Source organism: Triturus cristatus, chromosome 12 (assembly GCF_964204655.1).
Source record: "Triturus cristatus chromosome 12, aTriCri1.1, whole genome shotgun sequence".
In the NCBI taxonomy this organism is placed as follows: Eukaryota; Metazoa; Chordata; class Amphibia; order Caudata; family Salamandridae; genus Triturus; species Triturus cristatus.
Genome location: NC_140595.1, coordinates 534,840,814 through 534,867,423, shown reverse-complemented (window position 1 = coordinate 534,867,423; position 26,610 = coordinate 534,840,814). Strand labels below are relative to the sequence as shown.

Genomic DNA, 26,610 nt, shown 5'->3' with positions numbered 1-26,610 from the left:
TTCGGACCCTTGCTTGACTTGGTTCAAACCCTACTAATGGACCAAAAAGGTATCTCAAAAGAACTCTCACCCAGAGGTACCTGTGGCATGCTTCATCATGGGGTCCTTTATCCAAGATGACAGTGCTTCTGGATTGGCTCTACCTCGTGTGAGGGAGCTCTTGATATTTTTATCTGAGGGACTTTATTTAAGAAGATATCAAAATTAACTTGAGGGTTATCCCATATATTGCATTTATTCATGTGTTCCCCAGGTAAGACTCAAAACGTACAAATGTATATGTTCATGCTTGGAGATGATTACCATAGCTTCAAGTGGCCACGTCCACATGTTACAGTTGTCATTCGCCATAATGGTCACTTAGTCTTCGCCAGGACCAAGAAGATTACTTGAAATTAATGATGCAAACTGAACTGCAGTTCATTCCAACACAGTAAAAATTAGAAACATTCAAGCATGCATACACCCATGGATACGTACATTCCAATTTGAATAAGCCAGGTGTTTTCCCCTGGACAGGAATACTTTAAGCCCCAGAGAGGACAGGGGCAATCCATCCTTGTAATCACACTTTGGTCAAAGGAAGTACCTGGTCAATTCTTCTCCCCTGAATGTCATTGTTTGGGACAGCATTTGTGGTACAAGAGCTGGCCCTGCAACTTCAACAGGAGACCCTCCCTAAGTGGTAACCCGACTGGAGGACAGATACTCGTACCCAAAAGCTCCAGGTACCATACTCGACTGACACAATCCAAAGACACTAAGATAACTTGGGCCCAGTTGTTCCTGATTTTATTCCAAACTCGCAGCAGGAGAGGCAGTGATGGGAAGGAATACAGGAGTGTCATACTCCACTCCAACCAGAATGCATCTCCCAGAGATAGCCTTTTTGTAAACTCCAGAGCGCAACGTTTTTGATGCTGTGTGCTGCTGATGTTGCCAAAAACATCTAGCCAGGGTTCCCCCGATTGTTGGAAGATGCCTTAGCCCAGCTCAGGCTATAACTGCAATTCACAATACATTAGGCACTAGTGGTCGAGTCTGTCCGCCCTGGACAAAGATCCTGCGATGTGGTTCATGCCAGGGAAATGCCCAGACACTCCTGCCATCTCCAGAGATAAAGAACCTCTTGATGGAGGGCCCAGAATCCCACAACTCCTTGCAGTACCACATAGAAGTGGTGCTGTCCATGAGAACCTGAATCAGTCTCCCCATGATGGACAGTAGGAAGGCTTTCAGTATCAGGTGAATAGCCTGCAACTCAAGCAGGTTGATGTGGAGTTGGGGGCTCTGTCAAAAAACAGAGTACTCTGACCTTCATCTCTCCCAGATGACCAGCCAAGCCCAGGAACGCACATCTGTCACTACCATTGGCTCTGGGTAGAGCAGGAAGAGGGGACAGCCACTGATCCAGCTTCGGTCGATCAGCCATGAGTGCTGGATTCATGGAGAGTTCAAGTTCCACTGCAAATAACCCATATGCCACCTGGCACAGTTGACGAGTCAGATGCAGGAGGCCAATAGGTGAAGAAGCCTCGGAGCAACTCTTATCGTGGCCCAGGACTGAGGTTGAAACATCAGAAACCTAGCCCAAATATCTTAGACACGTGTCAGAGGGAAGGCCCGAAACTGTGAGATATCCAGAATAGCTCTAATGTAAAAGGGAGCCTCTGCCAAGGACTCCGGTGTAATTTTGGCATGTTGATAGTGAACCCCAACACTGTCATCTGGAGGTGGTTTATGACTGACTGTGGTGAGCCTGTCTTCAACAGCCACTCACCGAGGTCAGGGAAAACTGGAATGCCAGACCGCTGAATGTGTGCTGCGACCACACCATCACTTTTGTGAACACCTGAGGGTCACAGGCGAGACTGAAGGTGAGCAAAGCAAAAAGAAAAGGCTTCTAGCAAACCCTGAACCCAAATTAACGCCTGTGGAACTGCAGAACGGCTACGCAAAAGCAGGTGTCTTCCAGTTCAAAAGCCACCATCCAGTCACTTGGATCCAGGGCAGACAGAAATTGGGACAGCTTGGCCATCTTGAATTTCTTGTTCAGAGGAAGGAGATAAAAAATAGAGTGAAGACCTCTGTCATTCTTCGGCACAAAGGAAATAACTCAAGCAACAGCCTGTCCATATTTCTTTGGCAAAAACCATCTCTCCGGCTCAATTGGTCAAAAGGGCCTGCAACTCTTGAAGCCAGATGGATGTCATGGAGACTTTTCAGGCAGAGAGTGGCGGGACTGGGGTGAATCAGACCTAACCTTGTGCTTCCGATTCCACTTCAACTTACCAGAAGACTTCGACCTCAAACACCTGCCGCAGGAAATGCCTTGAAAACGAAACAGGTCTGTAGCACAACTTCGAATGGGAGCAGAACTTCAGTTTGATTTTGGAGACATACAGCTTCCCTTTGCGTTCCTGGATCGCCTTCGGGTTAATAAGCACGCACTCCTCACAATACTTGGAGATGTGCACCAAACACCAGAGGCAGACTTCAAGGGGATTTGTCACAGACATCTGTTTGTGACACTTCCTACAAGGCTTAAACCCTGTATTTGTAGGAGGGGACTTAAATCCCTTGCACACTGGAAAAAGGATTTTGTAGAACAATCTTGTCAACTGATGAAGAGAAAGCTAGGAGCTAGCTCTGGATCCGAGTAAGAAGATGCAGAAAGGAATGAACTGGCTTCAACTCTCAGGGGTGGCGCTTATTTACAGGACCGTTAGTCACTTACGGGATGGAATGAAGGAGGCATGGGACAGAACGAAGTAGGCATGGAGCAGCATGATGCCACCTATTAGTGTGCAGGAGCAATGCTGCTTAAATCTTCTGGCTTTAGTCTGGCATCTGGTAATATTCCAAATTTTGCAGTTAGAAGTATCCATCAGAATTATGTTTAAGTGTCCTTTAAGACTCTGGCACAGATTCACAGTACACCATCCTGTTGGCTCTAACTCTTGAGGAAAATGTATGATAATGCTCCAATTGTGGAACTTGTTTTCTGAGAATATTCAGTACTCAAACCATGCGAAAACATTCCTTGCCCACATTGAAATCATACCTTGAGCAGGGCATTTGTTTTCTTTAGTTTCAATTGGGAAAAGATGGCTCATTAACACTTCATGTGTGATAAACAATAATATCGATGTCATGCCTGTGGGTGAAATTAGGATGCTTTTGTAGGTATAGCCGTGTGGGTGAAAGCAAGCACTCATGACTGTTGAAATGTACCTGTGAACGGGATCAGACTAAGTTAAAATTAGTAGAGAATTTTAAATCTGAAGTGGGAGAGTATTCAATAACATCTGATCCTGTAAAAGATCAACTGTCCGTCAATTGATGCTCTAGTATTTGGCAACTGTGGTACACCAATACGTACGCAGTTACTATTGGGACTCCACTATTCTCCAAGTAATTTCCATATCAACATTATCTTAGCATTGTCTTCCAAAAAGAGATAAAGCCAGGTAAGGCTGATAGATAAAATAGATCATTATTAAAACTGATTTTGGAGTATACCAACTATGAAACAGTAACAAAATACAATTGTATTCGATTATTAAACATTGTATACGCCCTGTTATTCCCCAAATGTCTGACTTCCTTCTACTCATGTTTTTTTTTTTACTATTTCATACTTGTATACAACGTGTTATCCCTGTTAACCGCTCCGATACCCTAATGGGTCAAGTTTGCGCTCTATAAAACAAGAAATAAATAATTAAACATGTCCAAGCCATGAAAATGGTGAGATCATGCAAATCTGATAAAAAGCGATCACAACACAGCACTTTTCCAATTGATAACCAGAACGGAAAGTACAATTTTTGACTGTTCATTACTAGGTCAAATACACAGTTGGAGGCTATGAAGTGCCTTCTCACTGGCTAAATGCTTTCTATGACTCACTGTCTTGCTGCATTTAGCATTACCTTACCTTGTCTTCAGACTTGTAGAAAACCTTGTGAGGAGACCCTAGTGTGCTTAAAACATCTTGGCAGGAATCCCCAAAATAGACACAGCGTTCCGATACCCGCATCTTAGCATCAGCCATTACCCCTGGCCCACTGCCTGAAGTAGGGAGAAGAGAGCTAGTTAATCGTTTATCTACACACTTTACATTCTTTTCACCCATTATCCAATTAATATTTACTGCCTAGAACCATTTATATGCTTAAGGCTTAACCTATAACTAGGTCTCTAACATTTGTGCTCTTTTGCTTCGAAGATCTTTGGAATTCATAATCTTGTTCCTGTACAACTTGCACCAAAGGCAATTTCTCCTGAATCTTGTATCTCTGATTAATTGTAAACAAGTCAACTTTTACTTACTTATGAGACAATCCTATGCTTACCAAACATTTATACTTCATTTTGTAAGATTTATAAAGTGGTACACATATCAAAGTACTTATCAGTTCTCTAAATGACAGGAAAATATGGTCAATGGAGAGACATACACAACATCCATGGGAATTGCACAGCAGCAAAACAGAAAGGCCAATTGAGACGGATCTGGATGCGCCTTGAGAAGAGGTGCTTGGTGGGTTTGGTCAAGTGTCACACTGAGTTAGAACAGTGAAGCATGTTGGATGACAGGGACTGACTTTATTTAAAAAAAAGTGGTGTGTGATAAAAGTTGATTCTGTATGCTGTGAACAAAATCGCTTGAGTGTCTCTCTTAAGAAGATGACTTAGGTAAACAACAGCACTGAAAAAGTAGGGTTTAGAAAGGATACCATGTATTGTCTGTGCTGCAAAATAAAGTTGCTGACCTGGAGTAATGCTTTTTTTGATGGAAGTCACCACAAAAAAACATTTGTTTATTAAATACGTAGTTTCCATGTTGGTGTAACACACTCAAAGGGAATCTTGCCTTTTTCTGGAAAAAAAAAAAGAATTTGTGTAGCACTGCCATCTTTAAAATGGCTAGATCGTCTGAATTACTTTCTGTGGAAGGGTATAATCCAGGGAGCTACTTTCAGGTTCTGCTGAGCTATCAGTAGCTCCAGAAATAAATAACGCCTTTATGGCCCCTTTGATCAGCAGGGCAATAAGTTCAGCCTCGAAAACAGAGGTGTGTGGCAGACAACGCCAGCAAGAAACAGGGCTTCCAGAGGGATGAACAGGAAAGTTAGGACTGGACACTTGCGGGTTGGCTGCAAGTCCCAGTGATCTATCCTCACCATTTCCCAATTGATGAAAAAGTAAAGACTCTCCCCTCACTGGACGCTGGTAGCTTAAGGGTGCAGGCGGCAGTCAGACATTTTAAGGCAGCAGAGCCAGCAGAAGAGGGCAAGGACAGGACCTGCTGCTGTAATCAGAGGGTGATGTGATCAAACGGGGGGCAAGACCTAAATGGTTATTTAAATAGGGGGCTACTTTGTGAAAGAAAGACTAGATAGAAATTTCTCTAATCATTATTAAGAATTATCCCACGGATAACTTGAACAGGTGGGGACTTTTCTGAAAGCTAGTATGTAGGCTAATGTATTTAGTTTAAATTATAGCAAGTTCAAAATACCTGTGGAGGACCCAGTACACAACCGCCTCAATACTTGTGTTGTTTAAAACTCCTATCTTTCCATAAGCAGTGATTTCTCACTTGTTGAGGGTCTAGTACCACTCAATTCTATCAAATCCACCCTGTCTACTTGGGTTTATTGCATCATTTTTTAGATAGCCTATTTTTAATTTTATCTGGCCCTCCAGTAGAAGGGAGTACACATTTCTATGATTCGGGGAGATGTAGCTGCATTTCTTCTCTCTTATGGTCTGCATGGCTCAGTTAAGTATTGCTTTTAATGTCAACACTACAGATAAATACAGACCAGACATTTTGACGTGACTCGTTCTGGATGCAATTCTCTCATGAGCAGCTGTCTTTAAATATTCTTTACAGAGAGGGTGCTCTATTTGTTTTAGATAATTCATATTAAACTTGGCAGCTTGAGCTTCTTCGCTCGTTATTAATGCTATCCAATATTCACAATCTATGTAAAAACCGAGCATGTTCACTGTTGTAGCCAAGGGGGTCTGAATCCTTTCACTTTAAATAATAGCTCGGGTTCCACTTTGTGATTGGACCTGAGAGTTTAGTTTTAGACTGTTTTCAGATATCCAATTTTGTTATTTTTCAACATTTGATTTGCAGAGGAATGATGTCTTGCGTTGACAATATTTTGGCGTCATTTGGATCCAACACTTCTTTAGAAGGAAGATACATTTGTTTGCGGTCGCGTGAGTTATAGTTGCCTGCACTAACTATAACAGGGGAATTTCATTGGTTTTTTATCAGTAAAATGTCCAGCTAACTATAACATGTGTGAAACGTGTGTGTGAGTGAGTGAGTGAGTGAGTGAGTGAGTGAGTGAGTGAGTGAGTGAGTGAGTGAGTGAGTGAGTGAGTGAGTGAGTGAGTGAGTGAGTGAGTGAGTGAGTGAGTGAGTGAGTGAGTGAGTGAGTGAGTGAGTGAGTGAGTGAGTGAGTGAGTGAGTGAGAGAGAGAGAGAGTGAGAGAGAGAGAGAGAGAGAGAGAGAGAGAGAGAGAGAGAGAGAGAGAGAGAGAGAGAGAGAGAGAGAGAGAGAGAGAGAGAGAGAGAGAGAGAGAGAGAGAGAGAGAGAGAGATCATCCTTTATGTGATTACAAATTGTATATTGATCTCAGGTTTTATGGTATAATCATAGAATTAAACAAAAAAGTCTGACTGACATCCTTTATTTTCTGCAATAGGTAAAAACGGATTACAAGCTAAATCTATCTCCACAACCAATTGGTATTCCCATAAAAGCAACAGACTATGCGTCTCAATGTAAACTCCCACCTAGTGGATGTACCTGCAGTAAGCAAACGGAGTCGTAAACCTGAGACGCCAGTTCCATCTCGCAACACATCGACGTTTTCTGCGTACACATTTCCAAGGAAACAGCCAAGTGGCATCACGGGAGCCCTGAAAACAATCAGTTCTTCATTAGCAATCAGCTCAAGATGTGGTGTTTAACATAAATTGGTGCAGTATCGGTAGTCTCTTAATTCCAAATACTTAAGGACACATACCATGTCAAACCTTTTTAGATCAATAACTCATTAATTAGCTCTTCCAAGTAGCTAAGATTTCTTTTTTTAAACATACCAGTGTTATAACCCATTATTTGCCCAGTCTGTGGTAAAGTACTTCTAATCAAGGGTAGTCTGTATAATAATTTGAATAGCCGTCAGAAGAAGGATGTTGACAATATCTGAAAGTTGCACCCATTGAGGGCTGATCATTCTAAGTCAAAAAGGAAGATTTGAAGGAAAAACATATTAGAATGTCCAGGCAGAAGGCATATATTAGTATCTTCATTAGGTGGCTCTCCACAAATTTAAATGTACCCATAAATCAATACTAACCACTTAATCAGTTAATAATGGTAGTGATTGGCCCTCAACAGACACATGAGCCCAAGTCGCAGGGTAAGGTTTGCAAGAAGGGTAAGAAACACCAACTATCATTATTGTTCAATCACTTTTGATCTCATTTCCTTTATTCGGTTAAAAGCCATAACCATGCAAAAATACATATAAAACATTGGGGCGCCAGCGAGCCAGCACGCAAGATGGCCGCACTGATGTGAGGCTCTTGCAGCCCAGGGGAAAAATCTCCCACTATCCTGCTACAATCGGAGCCATCACGCACCAACAAGCTGCCGACCCCTGGGTCCACGATGCAGGTAATAGATTCCTGTCCTCGCTGGCCATGAATTGCACTGTACCAGCCCGGCAATTTGTTTATCTCGCTGGCGACCACGCGGTGACAATGGCAGCCAGCTAGATGCCTGATACTGAGAAAGGTCCTGCCCAGCCCTGGTGAGTGGCGGTGGGGAATAAAATTTGGAGCGCCCCCTGCATCAAGACCCGTTTTCGAACAAGGTGGAGCGTGTCCCCTTCCCATGTGCGGGGTTGTTTTGGCCGCTGTAACAGGTGGCCGAGGCATTAGATGCTGCCGAGGCCTGGGCGCGGCCTGCCGTGCCCTACACGGTCACAGCGGCGCCTTGAAACCTACGCTGACCTGTAGCCTGCTAATCTAGTGGATCTGAAGATGGCCGCAGGGCGCTGGGTGCAGTCTCCGTTCAGCGGGTGGCGGTGTGAGACCTCGCTACCAGAGATTGTGCTGAGGGCGACTAGCCACTGCTGCAACCCCATAGAACGCATGCCGGTGAAGGGGACACCTGACGCATTGCTGAGGTGAAGATGTCTAAAGGTACGTTGAGAGACTGTAAGTGGCTGTACATGGGAGTGACGAGTCACAGGACCCACTGTTAACAAAGATGGCCTAGGTGCCGACTTCAAATGAAGCCCAGAGAGACGGGGGTGATTATTGAGTGTCCTCCTTATGAATGGGCTTGGTGGTGCTGCATGCGGCAACATCAAATATGCAGAAAGGATTGTGACGCTCTCACTTTGCCCGCTACGCCGCAACTTGCTCGTTGCTTATGAGTGGCGGCCTGCGACATAATCTGCTGAAGGTGTGATACAAGGTCTAGGGTGCCCCACTCATATCATCCCAGATTGCATAGAACACTGAGCGCTCAGAGCTCACTCTGGTGTCACAGATCTCCATCATGTCGACCTGCTTGGTTATTGCCGCCTGGTCTGCTCGTGCCCCCAATGAGGCCACGGGGGAGAGGCAGGACTGGTTCTGTGTGCTACACCGGACTCCGTTGCTCAGGAGCATGTGGTCTTGGAGGGGGCTGCAGTCGGTCTGCGGAATGCAATTCACCTTGTGGCACCTCCCCAATCAGACACTGAAATAATGCCCCTAATGCTACTTCTGGGGTGACATGAATTCTTCTGGCATTATACTTCTGGAATGCTCCTGTCATTGCACCTACTGTTCCAATTGAAGATAAAAAGATAAAACCAGCAACCTTATCATACATCAACACATTGGTGCTCCAACACCCCCCCCCCCCCCCATAAGTCCCCCCCCCTCCCCCAATCCACCCGTCCCCCTGGTGTCAACAAAGAAAAAGCAGATGGCCAGAAAGCTAAATTGTCATTTGAGGCCCGCAGATCTACTTGCACTGCCATTCGCGGCACGGGTAAGACGGATGTGGACGATCCACTCATCCAAGATTCCAACTATGCAGTGGACCTGAAAACCCTTCTCATAACTAAGCAACAAAGTCTTATATCCATTGAGATTAAAATGGACACCATGTGCACCAGGACAGACTCCAAGACACACGAGTTGGAAAAGCAAGATGGGTGCTCAACTGAAGTGGAACAAAGCATATCCGTAGTCAACGATACCGGCTCCAATCGCAGCGAACAATTGTTCAAAATGGAGAAAGTTCTTAAGATTACATCTGCGAAAAAACAGAAGACCTGGAAGCAAGGTCCTGTAGAAATAACTTCCACCCATTAAGCAGAACCTGAGAATGACAGATGTGCTCTATGCCAGGCTTTATCCTGCTAGACTGCAGGTCTCCTACAAAGGAAAAGAACATTTAATATCCCGCAGCTGGCAGGAGACCTTTTACATTGCAACTCTCCAACAAAGCTCTCATCTGCAGTGTCTAGAGCACCATCACCACAGTCGGAGACAGGCTGGCTTGACGATTTGTCGATATCAATGTTTGAACTGTTACGATGTGCACATAATCAATTGCTGATGCTGCCACACTATTCATGCCACACAAAATTATGCTTATGCCAATGCTTTGTCCCATCATGTTAGCTCACCCATCTCGAGAGGGCTACCTATGTCACAGGTAGGCCGACATCACCCCCATACAATTTAACTGCTTAATCTGGAATGTTAGATGTTTGGGTGACCCACGTAAACGTAGACACAATTGCCAACGTAGAGAGGTGTAACACACACATTGCCCTACTGCAAGAATCTCATCTAAACGATTCAGCCCAAACCACATTTGCAGCCACATGGGCATCTCCCAGTCATTTTGCCACTTTTTCTTCCTACGCAAGGGGAACGAACATCCTCGTCCATTAAGGTATACCATATACTCCAATGGGTGCTTCAAATGACGACCAGGGGCGATACACATGGATATGGGGAGGCTGGACTCGACATTGGTAACCATAGTTAACTGCTATAGTCCCAATACTGACCAGACCTTCTTTGATAGACTCTGAGGGAGACTTATGGATATTGGCTCCCCAAACATGCTATGGGGGGTGGGGGGGGGGGGGGGAGAGACTCTAAAGTTACATTAGACAAGAATATGGATAGATCACACACCCAACCACATTTCATAGCACTGCAGCTAGATATGTCAGAGATATTATGTAGGAACATTTACTTATAGATACATGGAGGTCCCTTAACCCTTCGGCTAAGGAGGGTACTTTCTACTCTGGTGTACATAACAGCTGGACGAAACTGGACTATTGGCTGGTGTCTAAGGGCCCAAGTAGCTGGATATGCAGGGGCACGCATTTAGCACGTACAGACCCTAACCACTTCCCTGTCCTAATGCAGCTATGCCCTCCGATTGTGGACCCCCCCACGGGGCGTCATGGCGACTATCTCCCATCCTATTACTAGATGCTCCTTTACGTGAGGAACTAAGGAAAGAGATTGCAGACTTCTTTGACTAGAACAAGGAGTCTGTGCCAGAGGTGGGATTGCTATGGGAGGCCTTGTAGGTCACTGTGTGAGGTGCCTGTCTGGCCAAGGGCAGTGGGATATTGTGGTCCATACAAGACCAGCTTGGTATGTTGGAGTCAAAGTTGAAAAATGTAGAGGCTTGGCTGGGCGGTTCAAAGAACCCTGAGCTTTCTAAACAAACCCGTCACACCCTATCTGAATATCAGGAGATGGCGGAAAGAGAATGTCTCTACCGAGGGAAATATGCGCGACTCGAGAATATGGTGAACGCCCAGGTCATACCTTAGCAACCATGACAAGTGAATCCCATTTTTACTAATGATATTCTTGAAATACGAGATGCAGAGGGCTCATTGATGCGGTAAACACCAGAAATATTGAACACCTTTGCCTCATTCTATAAATAACACTCTTTACAATTCTTGCAATCCACACAACACAAACATTGATGCTTACCTTGATGACGTTGCACTGGGATGGTTAAGCAACACAAAGAAACTTTTTGGCTGCAGAATGTGACGAGATCAGGGAGGCCATAATACAACTTCATTCTGGGAAAGCCCGGGACCAGACAGGCTACCAGATGAATTTATAAAACGCATATGGAACATTACTCCCAATCCTGAAATCTGTACATCAGGGGGGCAAGAGAAACAGCCCTCCTTCCGCCATCCATGCACGAAGCTATGATCATCTCTTTGCTTAAACCCGGGAAGCCCCCAGACTACTGAGAAACTTACAGGCCCCTAGCACTCAAATTGTGACGTTAAGATTCTTGCAAAAATACTAGCTAATCGCATTTCCCAACTCATGACGTTCCTGATCCACCCAGATCAATGTGGCTTTGTTACAGGGCGGTCCACATCGCACAACTTAAGGACACTCTTCGCACTCCTGAAGGTGATCAATCCAGATCTTACTGCAGTGGTGGCTTTCTAAGTCGCCACCAAAGCTTTCGATTCACTGGGGTGGGATTATTTCATGGTGGTGCTCTGTCAGATGGGATTCCCTCCCTCATTCCCGACATGGAAATCTCTTCTTTATTCACGACCCATGGTGAAAGTTAGAATCAAAGGTGTGGGGGGGCGTGGCTTGCGCGCCGCGGCGAGATGGCGGTTCGCGCTTGAGCTCCGTGAAGAGCGAGGGCTGACGGAGACATTGCTGACGCTGACGACTGCCCCGCTCAGCGCCGAAGATGGAATATTGCATGGGAAACTGCAGTGTATGCTACGAGGGAGTTTTCTAGAGGTGGAAGGTGGCCAGAGTTCACTTATTGGCATTCTAAGGTGGCGCTTCATGTTTTCACGAGCGGCCGCCATTTTGTTTCTTCTGTGAGGGAGTTTTACTCTCGCTTCTACACGACGACGCTACTGGATTATCCTGTCAGGAGTGGAGACATCCAGGAGCTGGTGACGTTTTTTTCACCTTTCTTGAGTTTATTTTGTTTTTTCCTGCCGCCTATTGCAGTGCTGCCCCTTGTGTGAACTTGTTGAGGTTTTTGCTACCATATTATTCGTCAGACGCACTGCCACTTCCTTATGTGAGGCTTCTTTGCTCTGGGCTTGATTTTGGTTATTTTCGTAGTCGGTGAGTGCCTACTTGCGCCTGCAGCATATGATATTTTTTGTGAGGTGGTTTTTTTGACTGGGATCGCCTGCCATACTCTCTGTTCGGCGTTTTTTGATGCAAGTACATTATTTCTTCCTGTCCATTTTTCATCTTGCACATTGAGTGTTTTACAGCCCCTGGCATTTCTTGCTCTCACTATATCTGAGGAGGTGTATTTTGTTCCTATTGAGGTGGTTTGCCCTATGGCTGAGAATATGGCCCCTTCACCGAATGCTAAAGACGTTAAGGAATCTAAAGCATCTCTTAAGAGGTCCAAACAGGTTTCCCCAACACCTGAGCCTGCTCCTAAAGACACTAATTCGACTCTTGAGTCCATCCTGACGCGCCTCAATGAGGTCTATGAAATTGCGCAGTCTACTAAGACTAATACAGATTTATTGCAGGTGGAGGTGTTAGCCATCAGGAATGATTTCAAGGCCCTTTCCCTTCGTGTTTCAGGTACAGAAGCACGGATTAGTGGCGCAGAGGACACCATGCAAAAGCACTCTAGATCTCTCACGCAGATAGAGCGTTCCATGGCAGCATTGAGGAAAGACCTCACTGAACAAGAGGATCGTAATCGTAGATCTAATCTGCGAATTTTTGGTCTTCCAGAGGATGTTGAGAAAGAGGCATCTTCCATGATTGAGTTTCTTTATCAATGGATTCCATCTACACTACAAATTTCTTTCCATAAAGATTTTGAATTGGAACGGGCACACCGTGTCCCCTCCTTTCGCCCCAAGTCTGCTACGCAACCAAGAGCGATAATTTTTAAACCGCTGCGTCATCAACATACAGAGCAGATCTTGGCTCATATGCGGAAGGTTAGAGCTGTCTCTTGGAATGGCCATCGTATCTCAATTTCTCAAGACTTTGCCAGGGACACGGTGATAAGGAGAAAGGGCTTCCTTAATCTTCGGACATGAATATCCCCTTCTCCTTTGCTGGTCCCTCAAAATTCCGCATTACTTTCAAAGGTCGTGTCAGAATTTTCGACGAACCTGCGGATTTGGCCTCGTTTTTGGATAATCAAATGGAGTTGCAGATGGACCTTCAAACGGGGGCTTCACATGTTCCTGGTTCTTCTGGCACCTGATGCGGCTATACATAATCCATTGTTTTTTGTCTTTGTCAGATCTATTAGTCTAGCTGCTTTTAGATCTGCGCGGTGGTCTTTTTGTCCATTGGTTTTGACGTATTTCTGTCGTCTCTTGGTGCTCCCCTAGTATCGTTATGGTGTTTTGGTCTTTAGTGTTGTTAGTTTTATTGTATAAACCCTTTAATTTTTTGTCGTAGCATCTCATGTTGGCTTGCCTTCACTCCTGCTCGCGTGTCGTCCTGTTAATCCTTGCCTCCCCAGTTTGTTTCTCGACGTATTAGGTCATGGTCCTTTTCCTTTCCCGTTGTCTGTCTTTGGTATGTGCGTCGACTTTGGTGGTGAAATTTGGTTTAACCTATCCTTTTGTGGTCGGTCTTTTTGCTTCATGGTTGTTTTTTGTTATCTCGTATTTTATGGAGTTGGTCATTGTCTTTTTATTTGCGTTATCAACGTGTTGTTGTATGGTTTGTCTAGGTGTTTTAATTATATCGGTTTACTAGGTATTTATTTATGACTATATTTAGAGTTAATATGGGTCATTCATATAGTTGTTAGTTATACCTTCTTTATTGATTTTTTCATTTAGTGATTTCAGTACATTGTGTTATTAATTGTCTTTTTCGAGTAGGTTAGTTTTTTATAGATGCTTTGTAATTGATAGATCTATGCCTCTCTTACCTACATGCCCACTTACTTAGGCAAGTATACTTATTCTGCCAGTTTGGGTGTATATGGCTTTATTTACTCATGGCCAGTTGTCTATAAGTTTGTATATAGATTTTACATATTTATATGTAGTATTAGATCTCTTATTCAGCTGCCATAGGGATTCACGGACTGCTATATTGATAGGATGTTATATGCCGTTTTTTAGTATGTTTCACTTATTGTTCCATATTGTATCATATAGTATGCTTTAGATTGTATTTCTTCTTTTCTCTGCATTATGGTCCTCTTTCTCTTGATGGAGTCCGTTTTGGGCTGGTTTTACCTAATAGTAATGTTATCTTTTAGTTCACTTTCCATCAGCTCTTATTGCCTGAACGTGCTTCCTTTTTCTCTCTCTCCTGCTCTTACCGCTCTCTATGATTCATTTTAATTGTTATATATATATTAATTTGGTCAAACATGTTGCTTTTATAGTCTCTCATTTCGCTTTATTTTTTAAAGTTACAATTGATTCCAGCTCTTAGTTTTTAGATAGTTTTTCTTTTAAAATGTATAATCAGCTATGCACTGTTCTGGGGCTTTTTATGCTGTTGTTGTTATTTCTCCTGTTGGCCCCTCGCTCTTTTTCCCATGTCCCCCCTTGTATGAATTTGGTCTTTTTCAGACCTGCCGGATGGGCCCTTCTCTCTCTCTTTTTCTGTTTTCTTTTGCTTTCTTTTTCCTCCTCTTTCCTTTTTTCTTTTCGGATTTCCTCTTTGGTCTCACCCTGTTTTGTGTTGGCTGTTGATGTCTGCTGGTTAGCTCTCCTGGTTGTTGCGCTCCATTTGTCACATAGGGAATATCTTTTTTTCCTGATAATGGGTCTATGTCTGGACTAAATATACTCTCCCTTAATGTTAAAGGGTTAAATCATCCAGTCAAAAGGTCAAAGATTTTGGACTACTGTAAATCCCTTTCTTCGGATCTCGTCCTTTTTCAGGAGACAAAGCTCTCTGCCAAGGAGGCGTTGTTCTTGAAGAAAGAGTGGGTCTTTGATGTTGCTTGTTCGGATGCTTGTGGTAAAAGGAATGGGGTAATTACCTTAGTTTCTAAACACTCTGGGTTATCTATCGTTTCCTCTGAACAGGATACAGAGGGACGTTGGTTACTATCTAAGGTGTCCAATGGTAATGCTGTCTTATTTGTCATGAACATTTATGCCCCCAACAAGGATGACCCGTCCTTTTGGAATGCGATCACCAAAAAGCTCGAGGATACCCCTCACTCTGGCAATCTTATTGTAGGTGGTGATTTTAACTTGCCTACGGACCTTATCTTGGATAGGAATTCTGCCTTTAACATTCGTCCCCCTAAAGCTCACAAACAAATGACTAATATGTGCTCTCTTACCCATCTTCAGGATGTTTGGCGTCTTCACAATCCCACTGGTAGTGACTTTTCCTTTTTTTCTTCCCCTCATTCGTCCTTTTCAGGCATTGATTATCTTTTGGTTCACTCTTCTCTGGTTCAATTTTCTTCCTCTCCGCTTATCCACCCTATTTTAGTTTCCGATCACGCCGCAGTGACATTTACTCTTACGTCCTTTGTCCCTAGGGCACGAGCTCGTTCGTGGAGACTCAACACAGAAATTTTATATGATGAGTCCTTGGTGCGAGAGTTTTCCAATGACATTGAGACTTTTTTTACTGAGAATGTTGGGTCAGTCAGTTCCCCTGTTGTTCTCTGGGACTCTTTTAAGTGTACTTTCCGTGGTCAGGTCATTAAGTGTATGTCAGGGAGAAATGCAGCCATTAAGAAGGAACTCACAGACTTAGCAGATGAGATCAAACGTCAGGAATCCCTTTTTCGACACTCTCAGGACAAGACCTGCCTCCAGTCTATTAAGAACTTAAAGTATTCATACAATACTATAGTCACTAAGAGAGCTCATATTGGCCTGCAGGCTCAGAAATCTAAGAGACTGCTGTTAAAAAATCGAGCGGGCAAGATTCTTGCAGCCACTTTAAAGTTCCAGGAATCTTCTTGTAATACCTTCCAAATTTCTTCTATTACTGACCAGTCTGGTATGAAAAAATTTCAAACTGCAGAAATCCTTGAGGTTTTCCGTGATTTCTATAATAATTTATATACCCCATCGGCCCAAGCTTCTTTTGAACAATGTCAGGAGTTCTTGAAGTCGGTTCCTTTGAAAGTCGTTTCGGAGGAAGATAATCAATCATTAAATTGCCCGATTACTTCTGATGAAATCATTTCCGCGATTAAAGCTACTCGGTCTGGTAAAGCTCCTGGTCCTGATGGTTATCCTATTGCGTTTTATAAAACCTTTATTCCCGTGCTTGTCCCGAAACTCCAATCCGTTTTTGATGCTTTTATTAAGGATGGTTCTGTGTCTGGTTCCGCGGCTGATGCTACTATTGTAGTTATCCCCAAAGAAGGGAAGGATCACGCAGATCCCAAAAACTTCCGTCCCATTTCCCTTCTTAATATGGAAGCCAAGATCTTTGCTAAAATTTTAGCTAAACGCTTAGAGTCCTTTATTCCTCAAATGGTTCATCCCTCCCAAACAGGCTTCGTAAAAGGACGCCTTGCACGGGATAATATTCGTACGTTTTGTCATATTCTTGGTGCCGCTAAGCGATCTAATCTTCCGGCGGCTGCCCTGGCCCTTGACGCTGAAAAGGCCTTTGATAAGGTATCTTGGCCTTTTTTAAGAGCTGTTCTATGTGCACATAATCTTGGTGATTCCTTTATTCGTATGGTTATGTCTCTTTATTCCCGACCTAGGGCTAATATACGGGTGAATGGTGCTACGTCTTCTTTTTTTAACCTTTGTCAGGGCACTAGACAAGGGTGTCCCTTGTCCCCTCTCTTATTTTTGTTGTCCATTGATCCGCTCCTTAGAATGATTGACTCGCATCCAGATATTAAGGGATTCTCTTTTGGGTCTCATCAGATAAAAACAGCTGCATATGCAGATGATGTTCTCATTTTTTCTGATAATATTGAACTGGCCATCCCTGCTATTTCGGATACGATTGCTCTTTTTTCAAAAGTTTCAGGTTATACTCTGAACAAAGATAAGACAGAGATGTTTCCTTTAAATGCTTACTGCTTCTCCTCTCATATGGGTTCGGCTGGCTTTAAATGGCAATCTAAACAGCTAAAATATCTGGGTATCTATTTCTGTTCCACCCTATATGCTACGGCTACTTATAACGAAGCCCAAACTATTCTTAAAGTGAGACGTCTTTTAGAAAATTGGTCTCCGAAACATATTTCTTGGTGGGGCCGTATCCAGACTCTTAAAATGATGATTACTCCTATTATTAATTTTGTTTCCTCTATGCTTCCAGTAAGGCTTTCTGATTCCTTCTTTCATGAACTTGATTTGCTTACTTCTAAATTTGTATGGAATGATAGAAGGGCTAGGATTGCTTATAAATTTTTACGGAAATCTTATGATATGGGAGGCTGTAATTTTCCTGATTGGGGGAAGTATCAAACTGCTTTTCTGGCGTCCCAGGGTGCCCTTTGGTTTTCTTCTCCAGCTATTCATGTTCCAGCATGGTTGACAATAGAACAGGAATTGGCCTCCCCACTGCCGACTGCCTCTTTTTTAACCACTAACACCCTTTCTATTCCATTCTCTCGCTCTATTATTTTAGACACTATTGCTGCGGTTCGTAAGGTGGATAAGAGAGTAGCGATTCCATTACATAAAACTAGATGGTCGTCTATTTGGCGCAATTCTAAAATCAAAATTAATATTGACCCTGAGTTGATGTCTTACTGGGCTGGGAAAGGTGTCTCACTTGTTAAACATCTCTATGATTCCAACAATGATCCTTCCCCTTTCTCATCCCTTGCTCAACAATTCTCTCTATCTAATTTGGATTTTTATACTTTTCTTAAGATTAAGGTTGCACTTGCTAAAGTCCACCTTCATCCTTCTTCCCCTATGATTACGCTTTTTCAGCTTTGGATCAGGACTGGTCATGTTGCGTCTCGGATTTACAAATTTTTATCGTCCTCTACACTCCCTTCTCAAACTGTCACACAGCAAAAATGGGTACATCATTTTGATCATAGTGTTACTGCTCATATCTCTTCTGATACCTGGCAAGATATTGGTAAATTTTCTCTTCGTAACAAAATTGCCCCCTCTCTAACACAGTCTAAATTTTTCTCTATTAACCTTCTTCACTGGACTCCCATTCGTCTATATTCACTCAATCTCAAAGAAGACAATTTGTGCTGGAGCTGTGGGCTTCTACCAGGCGATTTTCAACATATGTTCCTTGATTGTTCCCTTCTCCAACCCTTCTGGGATCTAGTTCACAAACACCTCATGCTCATCTTTAACATCAAATTCCATCTGTCTTTTCCATTAATTCTTTTGGGTCCGTTGGCGGCCCCAGTCCCTTTGCCCTTGGATCCCATGGAGTTACAGTTGTTGGACCTCTTGTTAACTATTGCAGTCAAAGTAATTCTCATGGAGTGGAAATCTTTTTCGTCCGTCTCTTACCATACTTGGTGGGCTTGGGTTTCCTTTCTACGAAGTGCTCATACGTCAGTGGACCATGCTCATCTTTCTCCTTCTATTTCCTCTGGTGTTTGGAAAGCCTTAGACTCGTACATGGAGTTGTCATCTGAAGGGTTGGTGGAGCAATATCCCTTTGATTTGTCTGGTTAGTGTTGTCTTGTGTGTTGGGTGATTCCTCTGGAAATCCTCTCCTCTTCCTTTTCTTCTCTCTGTCTCTCTTTTTCTTTCCTCCTCTCTTTCCTACTCTTTCCGTCTTTTCTTTTTTCCTTTCCTCTCTTTCCTCTTCTCCCTAATTTGCCATCTGTGGGTGATACTTTTGATATATATCTTTGCCAGTTATCATTTTGGCTCTTCCCTTCTTAAGTAATTTATTTATCTGATGTCTGTAAATTAATGTATGACAATGATTTGTTCTCCTATTTATTAATTCTACATTAATGTATCTATTACCTTATTGTCCGATATCAATTGTATCACTTTGGCTTGTATCTTATGCTTCATATTTGCGCTTTTAAAATAATAAAATTCTTTTGAAATCAAAAAAAAAAAAGAATCAAAGGTGTGGACTCAAGACCGTTTACTATCTATAGGGGCACCCAGGCAAGGCTGCCCGCTAATTGCTTTTTACCTTGGCAATAGAGCCACTGGCCGCAAAGCTTAGCAAACACCACCGGGAATATGAACTCAGATATCCCTCTCAACATCTATTAGTTTCTTTATATGCAGACAAAATAATGCTTTATCTATGAGACCGACAAAGTAGTTTAAATGGGAAACTTCACAAATGTGTTCGTTTCGGGAGGCTGCCAAGTGTCCAAATCAACTGGGGCAAATCCCAAATGTTCCGGTTCACACGGGCCACAGAAAAGTTCACCCCAGATTTTTCTCTACAATTGTGCAACTCTGAACTGCAGTATCTGGATGTGCTGGCATCCAGAGACAAGGAAGTAACAATACATGCAAATTATGGTGTCGTCCTGTCCAAAATTACAGCAAGCATAATGCGCTGGATTTCGCTGCCCCTAACCTTGGCAGGCCGCATCTTGCTCATGAAAATGATTGTCCTACCCAAATTCTTATATTTATTTCTCAATATTCCTTACCATTGTAATGGGAGGGTAAGCAACCTCGCCTGCATTGGGATGTTTGCACAAGGCCACTTTCTAAAGGAGGCTTCAAAGCTCCAGATCTGAAACAATATTATTTATATGCTCAGGCGCATTATGCCATTTATTGATATAAACCTACTCCATACCTACCGCATCTAGCCATTGAACAAGGATATATCACTCCTACCCTCTTCCTATCTAGGGTCAATGATAACCTATTGCCATTCTGCAGAAGCCATAGTTGCGTGTACGTCCTTAGCATGGGGGAAAACTTGCCAAAAAAAATAATCACATAAACCACTGCTTTATACCCCACTTGTGCCAGTGTCTTACCACCTGTCCTTCCCTTTTACAAATGAAGCAGCGTGCAGACAGATGCTACAGAAATACAGGGTCAGCACATGGGGAGACCTCTATCTAGAGGGTACTTTTGTCACCCAGGAGTCATTATTAGAAGGGAAGGACCAGACTGCTTTAGAAACATTTCTATACATATGCATATGACAATGTAAAAGCTATACTATTTACATAGAAGTACGTCTGGCTATGTGTTGGGTAAAGAGAGGAAAAATGGATGAATGAAGAGCGAGTACTATGTAGAAGAAGAGGAGGGGGGGGGGAAGAGTTCCCTCAGGACAAGAACCCTAACTCACCGTTAGGTGACATGCTTAATCAAATGGGTTCCCTCCTCACACCGTAGTGTGGGCTATGACCCCCCCCAAGGGAAGGAGCAGAGGTGTTTTCTCAGAAGATGAGCGTTAGCGTACAGATGAATTAGGGGCAGAGTGCAAATAGAGTGATATAGTGTGGTTTAAAAATGTCTACATGAGTCCACTGAAAGTTTATTTGGTGCTCTCAGTGACATAATTAAAAAGCAAGAGGATTAGGGATTCAACAGATATACCCTAGTTCATAAGGTCAACAGGTTTCTGCCAACAGGCATTCGTAAGGACCTATAATCACAAACCATAGCCCGCACAGAGCTTTGGTTAACAACTCCTCTTCCCTTAGAGATTGTCTCCTCCTAAGGTCTCAGGCCCCTGTGGGTGAGCTTGGTCCACTTCTTCTTTGACAGTGGGACTCTGGTGTAGTGGTGTCTTCAGGCGTTGGTTCGCAGCTCTCGCGGTTCCTGCAGAAAGAGGTGGCAGGCAGGGCCTGGGGGCCAGTCCGGTGGAGGCCATGGGGGGGTGGGGGTGGGGGGGGGTGGGGCTGAACACTTGAAGGTCCCTGTACCTCAGTGGTACCGTCTTTTCATGGCAGTTCGGGGTGGGGAGCTCGTGTGCAGTGAGACTTTGTCAGGTGGGGTCACGCTGACGAAGGCGCTCATTGTCGGTCCTTTTAGTTCCTGCAGAATGCAGGGAAGCCGCTCGTCTGCTCTAAGGGAGATGTTGCTGACCGGTTGAAGTCGTGGGCTGCGCTGTCACAGTTTTTGGAGGGGACAAAGCTTTCTGGACCAGCTGGGTCAGTGCAATTACCGGGGACAGCAGGCAGGCAGGGTTGGTGCCAAGTCAGTTCCGGTTACTCAGTTCTCGCATTGAGGGCTCTTTATCCTTCAGGAAGATGAATCTGAGTTCCTGGTGTCAGGGGGCCACCTAAATACTCAATTTAGGGGTGCTAAGGGGCGTGTATGAAAGCAGACAATGGGCTACTTACCCCTGGGGTCACTGCACCCCCAAGATGACCACTTTGTGGGGAGAGGGAATCACCCTGTCCTAGAGTTCCTAATTTCACCACAACTAAGATGGTGAAATACTACTTTTCGTGTTCACTTCAGGCAGCCCACCCTAGGCGTTTGACTAGCCTGGAGGTGCAACATGCCTCAATGCATAGCTAATTCCCCGCTAGAACTGGTGCAAAATGGGCCTCAGGGCAAGGGGTTTAATCCTTCAAGTCTGGGGAAGCCAAACTTGAATATCAAAGATGGTGTGCTCTTTGAAGCTCCCTGTCTTGAAAATGCTAATTTACTAGCCTTCCTGCTGGAGGAGGTGTAACCATTCTACCAGAGCAGTCATTGCTTTTGAGCCCTGAGAGTGGGGCTCTCACCTCCTAGGGGGGTCAGAAACTCATCCGTGTTGCAGGCTGGACAGGACCAGTTAGCCAGTACACTAGAAGACTAGTAGGGGTCAGGGAGTACCTCTAAGGCACCCTCTGGGTTCAGGTATTAATACATCCATCACTGGAATGAGTGAGGGTTTAATAATACTAGGTGTTTGATACCAAAGACCATATGTTTCGGTGAAGCTATTGTGTAGCTGGGTAACTCGTTTGGACCTGTGCCCAGTACATACTTAAGATGGTTTCCCTGTTCACTTGCAATATCCAGTTCTAGAACAAGACATCACAGGGGCATATCTGTTTGTGCAGATATGCACTCACATAAAATTCAATGAACCTTGACTTGGGGCTCAAAGTCCTTCTTTATGGGTGACTTACTTCTATTAAATGCAGTGCAGTGACTTTGTCATGGAACACAGGAGTGTGCCATGTCATGCTTTCACTACATGGGTTGCACCATATCACGCAAAATGCACTGGCAGTCTGGAATTTGTATGTGGGCTCTTTAGGGTGGCATACGATATGTGGGAGCCCTAAGAGAACCTCTTTGGGACCGAGGCTCTAGGTACCAGGGATACTATTGGTCATGTGTAGCATGGACTTCCCCTCTGTAGCCGCTGAATGTTGCAAAATATTGCCAGCATATCATCTGACCAGACGTACATTTAGCAAATATTTCTTAGGTAAAATAGAAATTACTATTGTGACTTACTGCAAAAAACAAAAAAAATACCACACTATAAAATTCTGTGGGTGGTTACTACAAAAATACAAATGCTACAGTATTAAATACTGTGGCATTTGTATTTTCGTACTAACCATCACAATTGTAACTTCTATTCTACCTGAGAAAAATTTGCTAAATGTCTGATCAGATGATATAATGCCAATATTTTGTAAAATTCCAAGGGTACAGAGAGGAAGTCCATGCTAGACGTGAGCAACACTATGTAAAACTTCAGATACAAAGTAGACATGACAGAAAAAGTCACCTATTCAGGGCAATACCATTAATTGACATCTGAAATGAAATTAAAGTGTCATGATATCGTCCCTCCCAGATCAAAATCTACCAGGCCTAAAAGGAAATTAAGTTTACAAACTAATGGTTTGATTGAAGTAGATAATAGCAGGTACAGGAGTGATTTGGAAATAATCCAAACAGAGAATCAATGACTCATTTCGGGTAGGTTACATTACAAAACCATGCGCTGAGCAAGGACAAAATTAGCAGGATTTCAAATTGCACAATCATAGAATGCCTCGGAAAATCTTTCAGTCACCATTCTAAAGTTGAAAGCCCAGCTAAAGAAACAAATAATTCACAGAAGGAAGCGCTGCACTGCTTCTTCTAAAAGCCAAAACCCAGGAATTTACGTTTTCCAGCATTAACACGGTTACATTGCTGGTCTTATTGAACTACACAGAAACTGGAAAGAGATCTCAGGGATGAGCAATAGTCAGTGAAACAGACAACCTAAGGATTCACCACAAAGCAACATCTCGTGATAATGTTTGCAACCGGTAGCCGCGCGCTCTACAAATGCGAATAATAATAATAACCCCCATCACTGTTAAGTCTAATTCTCTTGCTAAAAGCATGCCTATCCAACACTTGTCAAACTCCTGTCCGCACACACTATTGCAGTGACTACAGATTCTTGATCGGCTTACTTTGCTCGAGGAAGTCACCCCCCCCCCCCCCCCCCGTCCCACAAGCACAATACTGACCTTAGAAGGAATAAAATGCAAAAGATGTGAAGGCCTTTTCTGCATAACAGTGCTCTTGTCTATCAGTGGTAGAAGAACAACCCAACTTTGTGATACTGCTACCATCCAAGACTAATGAGTGCACAGAGGCATGTAGCAGAACACAATGTAAAAGACCTCCCCACACATGACTTGTGCTTGGTGATACACAGCAGAATGAAGGCATGTGAACAAGGTAATACTGTAATGAATCAGAGGAGCTCCAGGCACCCAAACAGCTGAATGAAGAACTATTTCTACTGTCCTGCACGGAATGACTAGATGAAAGAAGGTGAGCCACATAGCCAGTACCACAGAAATGGGGGGAGGATTTTTGGAATTGGGAAAAAAGACACATGCACTCTCCCACTGGGAATCTAACGAGACGTGTGACAAGAGAGAAGCTCTCGTCAACAGCAGACTAAAATATATGCTACCATTTCTTGCACAAAGACACAAAATTGGCCATCAGCCTTTGGTTTAAAGTCGACATCACATGGGCTTCTCCGGAGGTAGTTGTTGCAAGACCTTCTTTATGCACCACAATACAGACTGGGTGTGTGGACTTTGCACCACCACACCTGCCGCCCTCCTTTGCTTGGTTGACAACTAATATTCATGGAACTCACAAAGGATATGAGCATAATGATGTGGCTAACTATCCTAGTCATCAGAGCCATCAGAAGTGGTAGTATCACATTTCAACTTGATTTAATCTATTTTACAATTCATATTCTCCACAAAAGCTATCTCACCAGAGAGTAAAAGATACAAAGAAGTGTATTTTTGGGAAGTCAGATGCTCAATCATATTTCCCTCAATTATTTTGGAAACTCATATTAACATAGGTAATTTGGCTAAAGTCAGAAGCCAAAACTGCTGTTGTCCTTATATGAATGGGATAACCTAATAAACTGAACAGTACAGGGGTGGTGAAAAAATATGGTTAGTTGTCCTATACGATTAGACTCTAGCTTCCCCTCATAAAATTTAAGCAATAGTTCTCTTTTAGATGAGATTTATTACATGAAACTGACTAAATCACCACGACGAAGAACCCAGTTTTGTCCAAAATGCCTTGTGGTTGCCTTAAAAGGATTGTTGTCCGATAATACTGTACAAAGTGATTGAACGAGTCAAATTAATTACTATCTACGAATCAGTCAATCACAGTGTTTTATCAACTAAAAAATTAGAGGAATTCAACAGCAATAAAAAACAAGCATAACGAAACAGTGGGATAGAAGTTTGATGGATGCAAAAAAAGAAAGCTGAAGGTGATTATTACATATGAAAAAAGGATCCACGTGTTTGCATTTGAACTGTGTCTACCGGAAGACTATCTTCGTACTGAAGGCAGCCGAACAGCAGGGCAACATAGATTAGGCAATTCTCCAGGAGCTATCAGTGTCTGCTCCTTATCATGAAATCATATGTGTTTCTCTTGTTTCTGCTCATATGTCTGAATAGACAATGTAGAAGAACAGATTTATGAGAACAAGAAGCTTATAAGAACAATGCAGACTTATGAGGTTTTGTTTCTGTAACATCCCAGTTCCTTACAAGCCACTGCTCTTCAATGCATCACAGGTCTTTAATACTCCAGAAGTAGTCGAAGAATCCCCGTTGCACAGAAAAGAAAAGCAGAGCAGGTGAGGCTTCCTTTAACACTGGAAAACTGTGAAGTGTCTCAAAATAGTACAAATTAGTATTCTGCAGCAGAATAGGAGGCATGTTCTTAGCAGATTCTAAGCTACCGCCTCCATTCCCGGAGTAATGCACATGAAGGTATATGCGTCTGCCAAGCTGACTGATGCTCTGATGAGGATGGACCAGAGACCTGACATCACAACAAAGTCTTCTGGCCCAAGAAAAGGGGTTTCTGAAAGAGAACTACACATGTAATTCTTTATGAATCCCAAGCATTTAGCAAATTTGCTACTGAATACTTTAGGCAATCGTTTTCAGTCTAGAAGGGAGGTAGATCTACGATTTTTTTCCTACCCAAGATATGATCCACTTGGATGGAGGCATCCATCTTCCTACATTATGTGGAACGATTCATTTAAACTTGACTCACACGGGCGAGGTGTTATTCTGGCGGTCTGACTTCAGTCTTATCTTCTACCTGGTTGCCTTCTGAACTTCAGTTGCCCATCCCTAAAGTGTCGAAAATGGGGATGATTTTTGATTAAACCTTTTCTTTGACTGGTTAAGTGAGTGAAGTTTCTTCTACTTGTTTCTTGCTTTTTGGAAATTCCATGTAGGATCATTGCTCTTTTGCCCTGGAGCATGAATAGATGGTTGCCACGGTTATTATTGCCTCATGCTTAAACTATGGCATTTACCAAATTTCTATTGCTAAGGCTCGCATTCAATCAGAATAAAGTGGAAAGACTCAATCTAGGTGTACCCGTTATGCTTTCTTTTCTTATCTCACCAAACTTCACTGAATACCTCTAAGCAAGTGAATTAATTTTGAGGAATGGCCAAAGTCATAGCTCCATTTTGGTCAGTGGCTCCACTTTTTTCCAGAGCCACTTTGGTCTTTACATTCGACCCAAAGGCTCCATCCTTGGTCGCTCTTCTTTGAGTTCTCAAATCATGCTAGGCTTGCTTTAATGGAAGGCCTTTTCAGTATTAACCACAAAGTTCTCAAACCCCTGTGCATTGCTCTGGTGCACACAATCATTCATCTTTCAAGAGGAAGCTAAAAATATGGCTGTTTACCCACCCCTTATAGCTGGCCTCAAGCCTTGCTTCTAAATGCTGGAACACATTTTGGATATTTACATACGTTATACTATAAATGCCATTTCCATTTATTTCTTCATGTAACAATCCCACTAATGAATGCAGTATAATAGCTAAACAGTGGACCTGATTCACAATTGTATACCTGCTATAGTAGACAGGTGCAGAGTTTAGATTTCTCTCATTCACAAAACTCAGCAGAAATATGCATGGGAATTGTTGGCAGGGACAATTTTCCTAGTGTGTCACTGAACCAACATGGTTTATTTTTAAAGGACTCCATGCGCACTATTTAGTGCATGGAATATTTACATGTGCCTGGGACAGAGCATACGCCGAGTTCAGCAGGCCAAGATCTCACCTTCGAGCATCCTAAAAAGATTATGTGCATTCAATTATTCTTA

At 43.2% G+C, this 26,610-nt stretch overlaps 1 protein-coding gene across 2 annotated transcripts in view; it reads right to left on the bottom strand.

The window, feature by feature from the left end:
• PHAF1 (phagophore assembly factor 1) overlaps positions 1-26,610 on the bottom strand; it is a 225,587-nt gene that overhangs the window by 51,155 nt on the left and 147,822 nt on the right. For both annotated transcript variants that reach the window (XM_085638616.1, XM_085638615.1), the window contains 2 exons: positions 6,839-6,951; positions 3,941-4,074 (listed from right to left, as the gene is read on the bottom strand). In XM_085638616.1, coding sequence (XP_085494742.1) covers positions 3,941-4,074; positions 6,839-6,951 — 247 coding nt within the window. The remainder of the gene's footprint in view (positions 1-3,940; positions 4,075-6,838; positions 6,952-26,610) is intronic.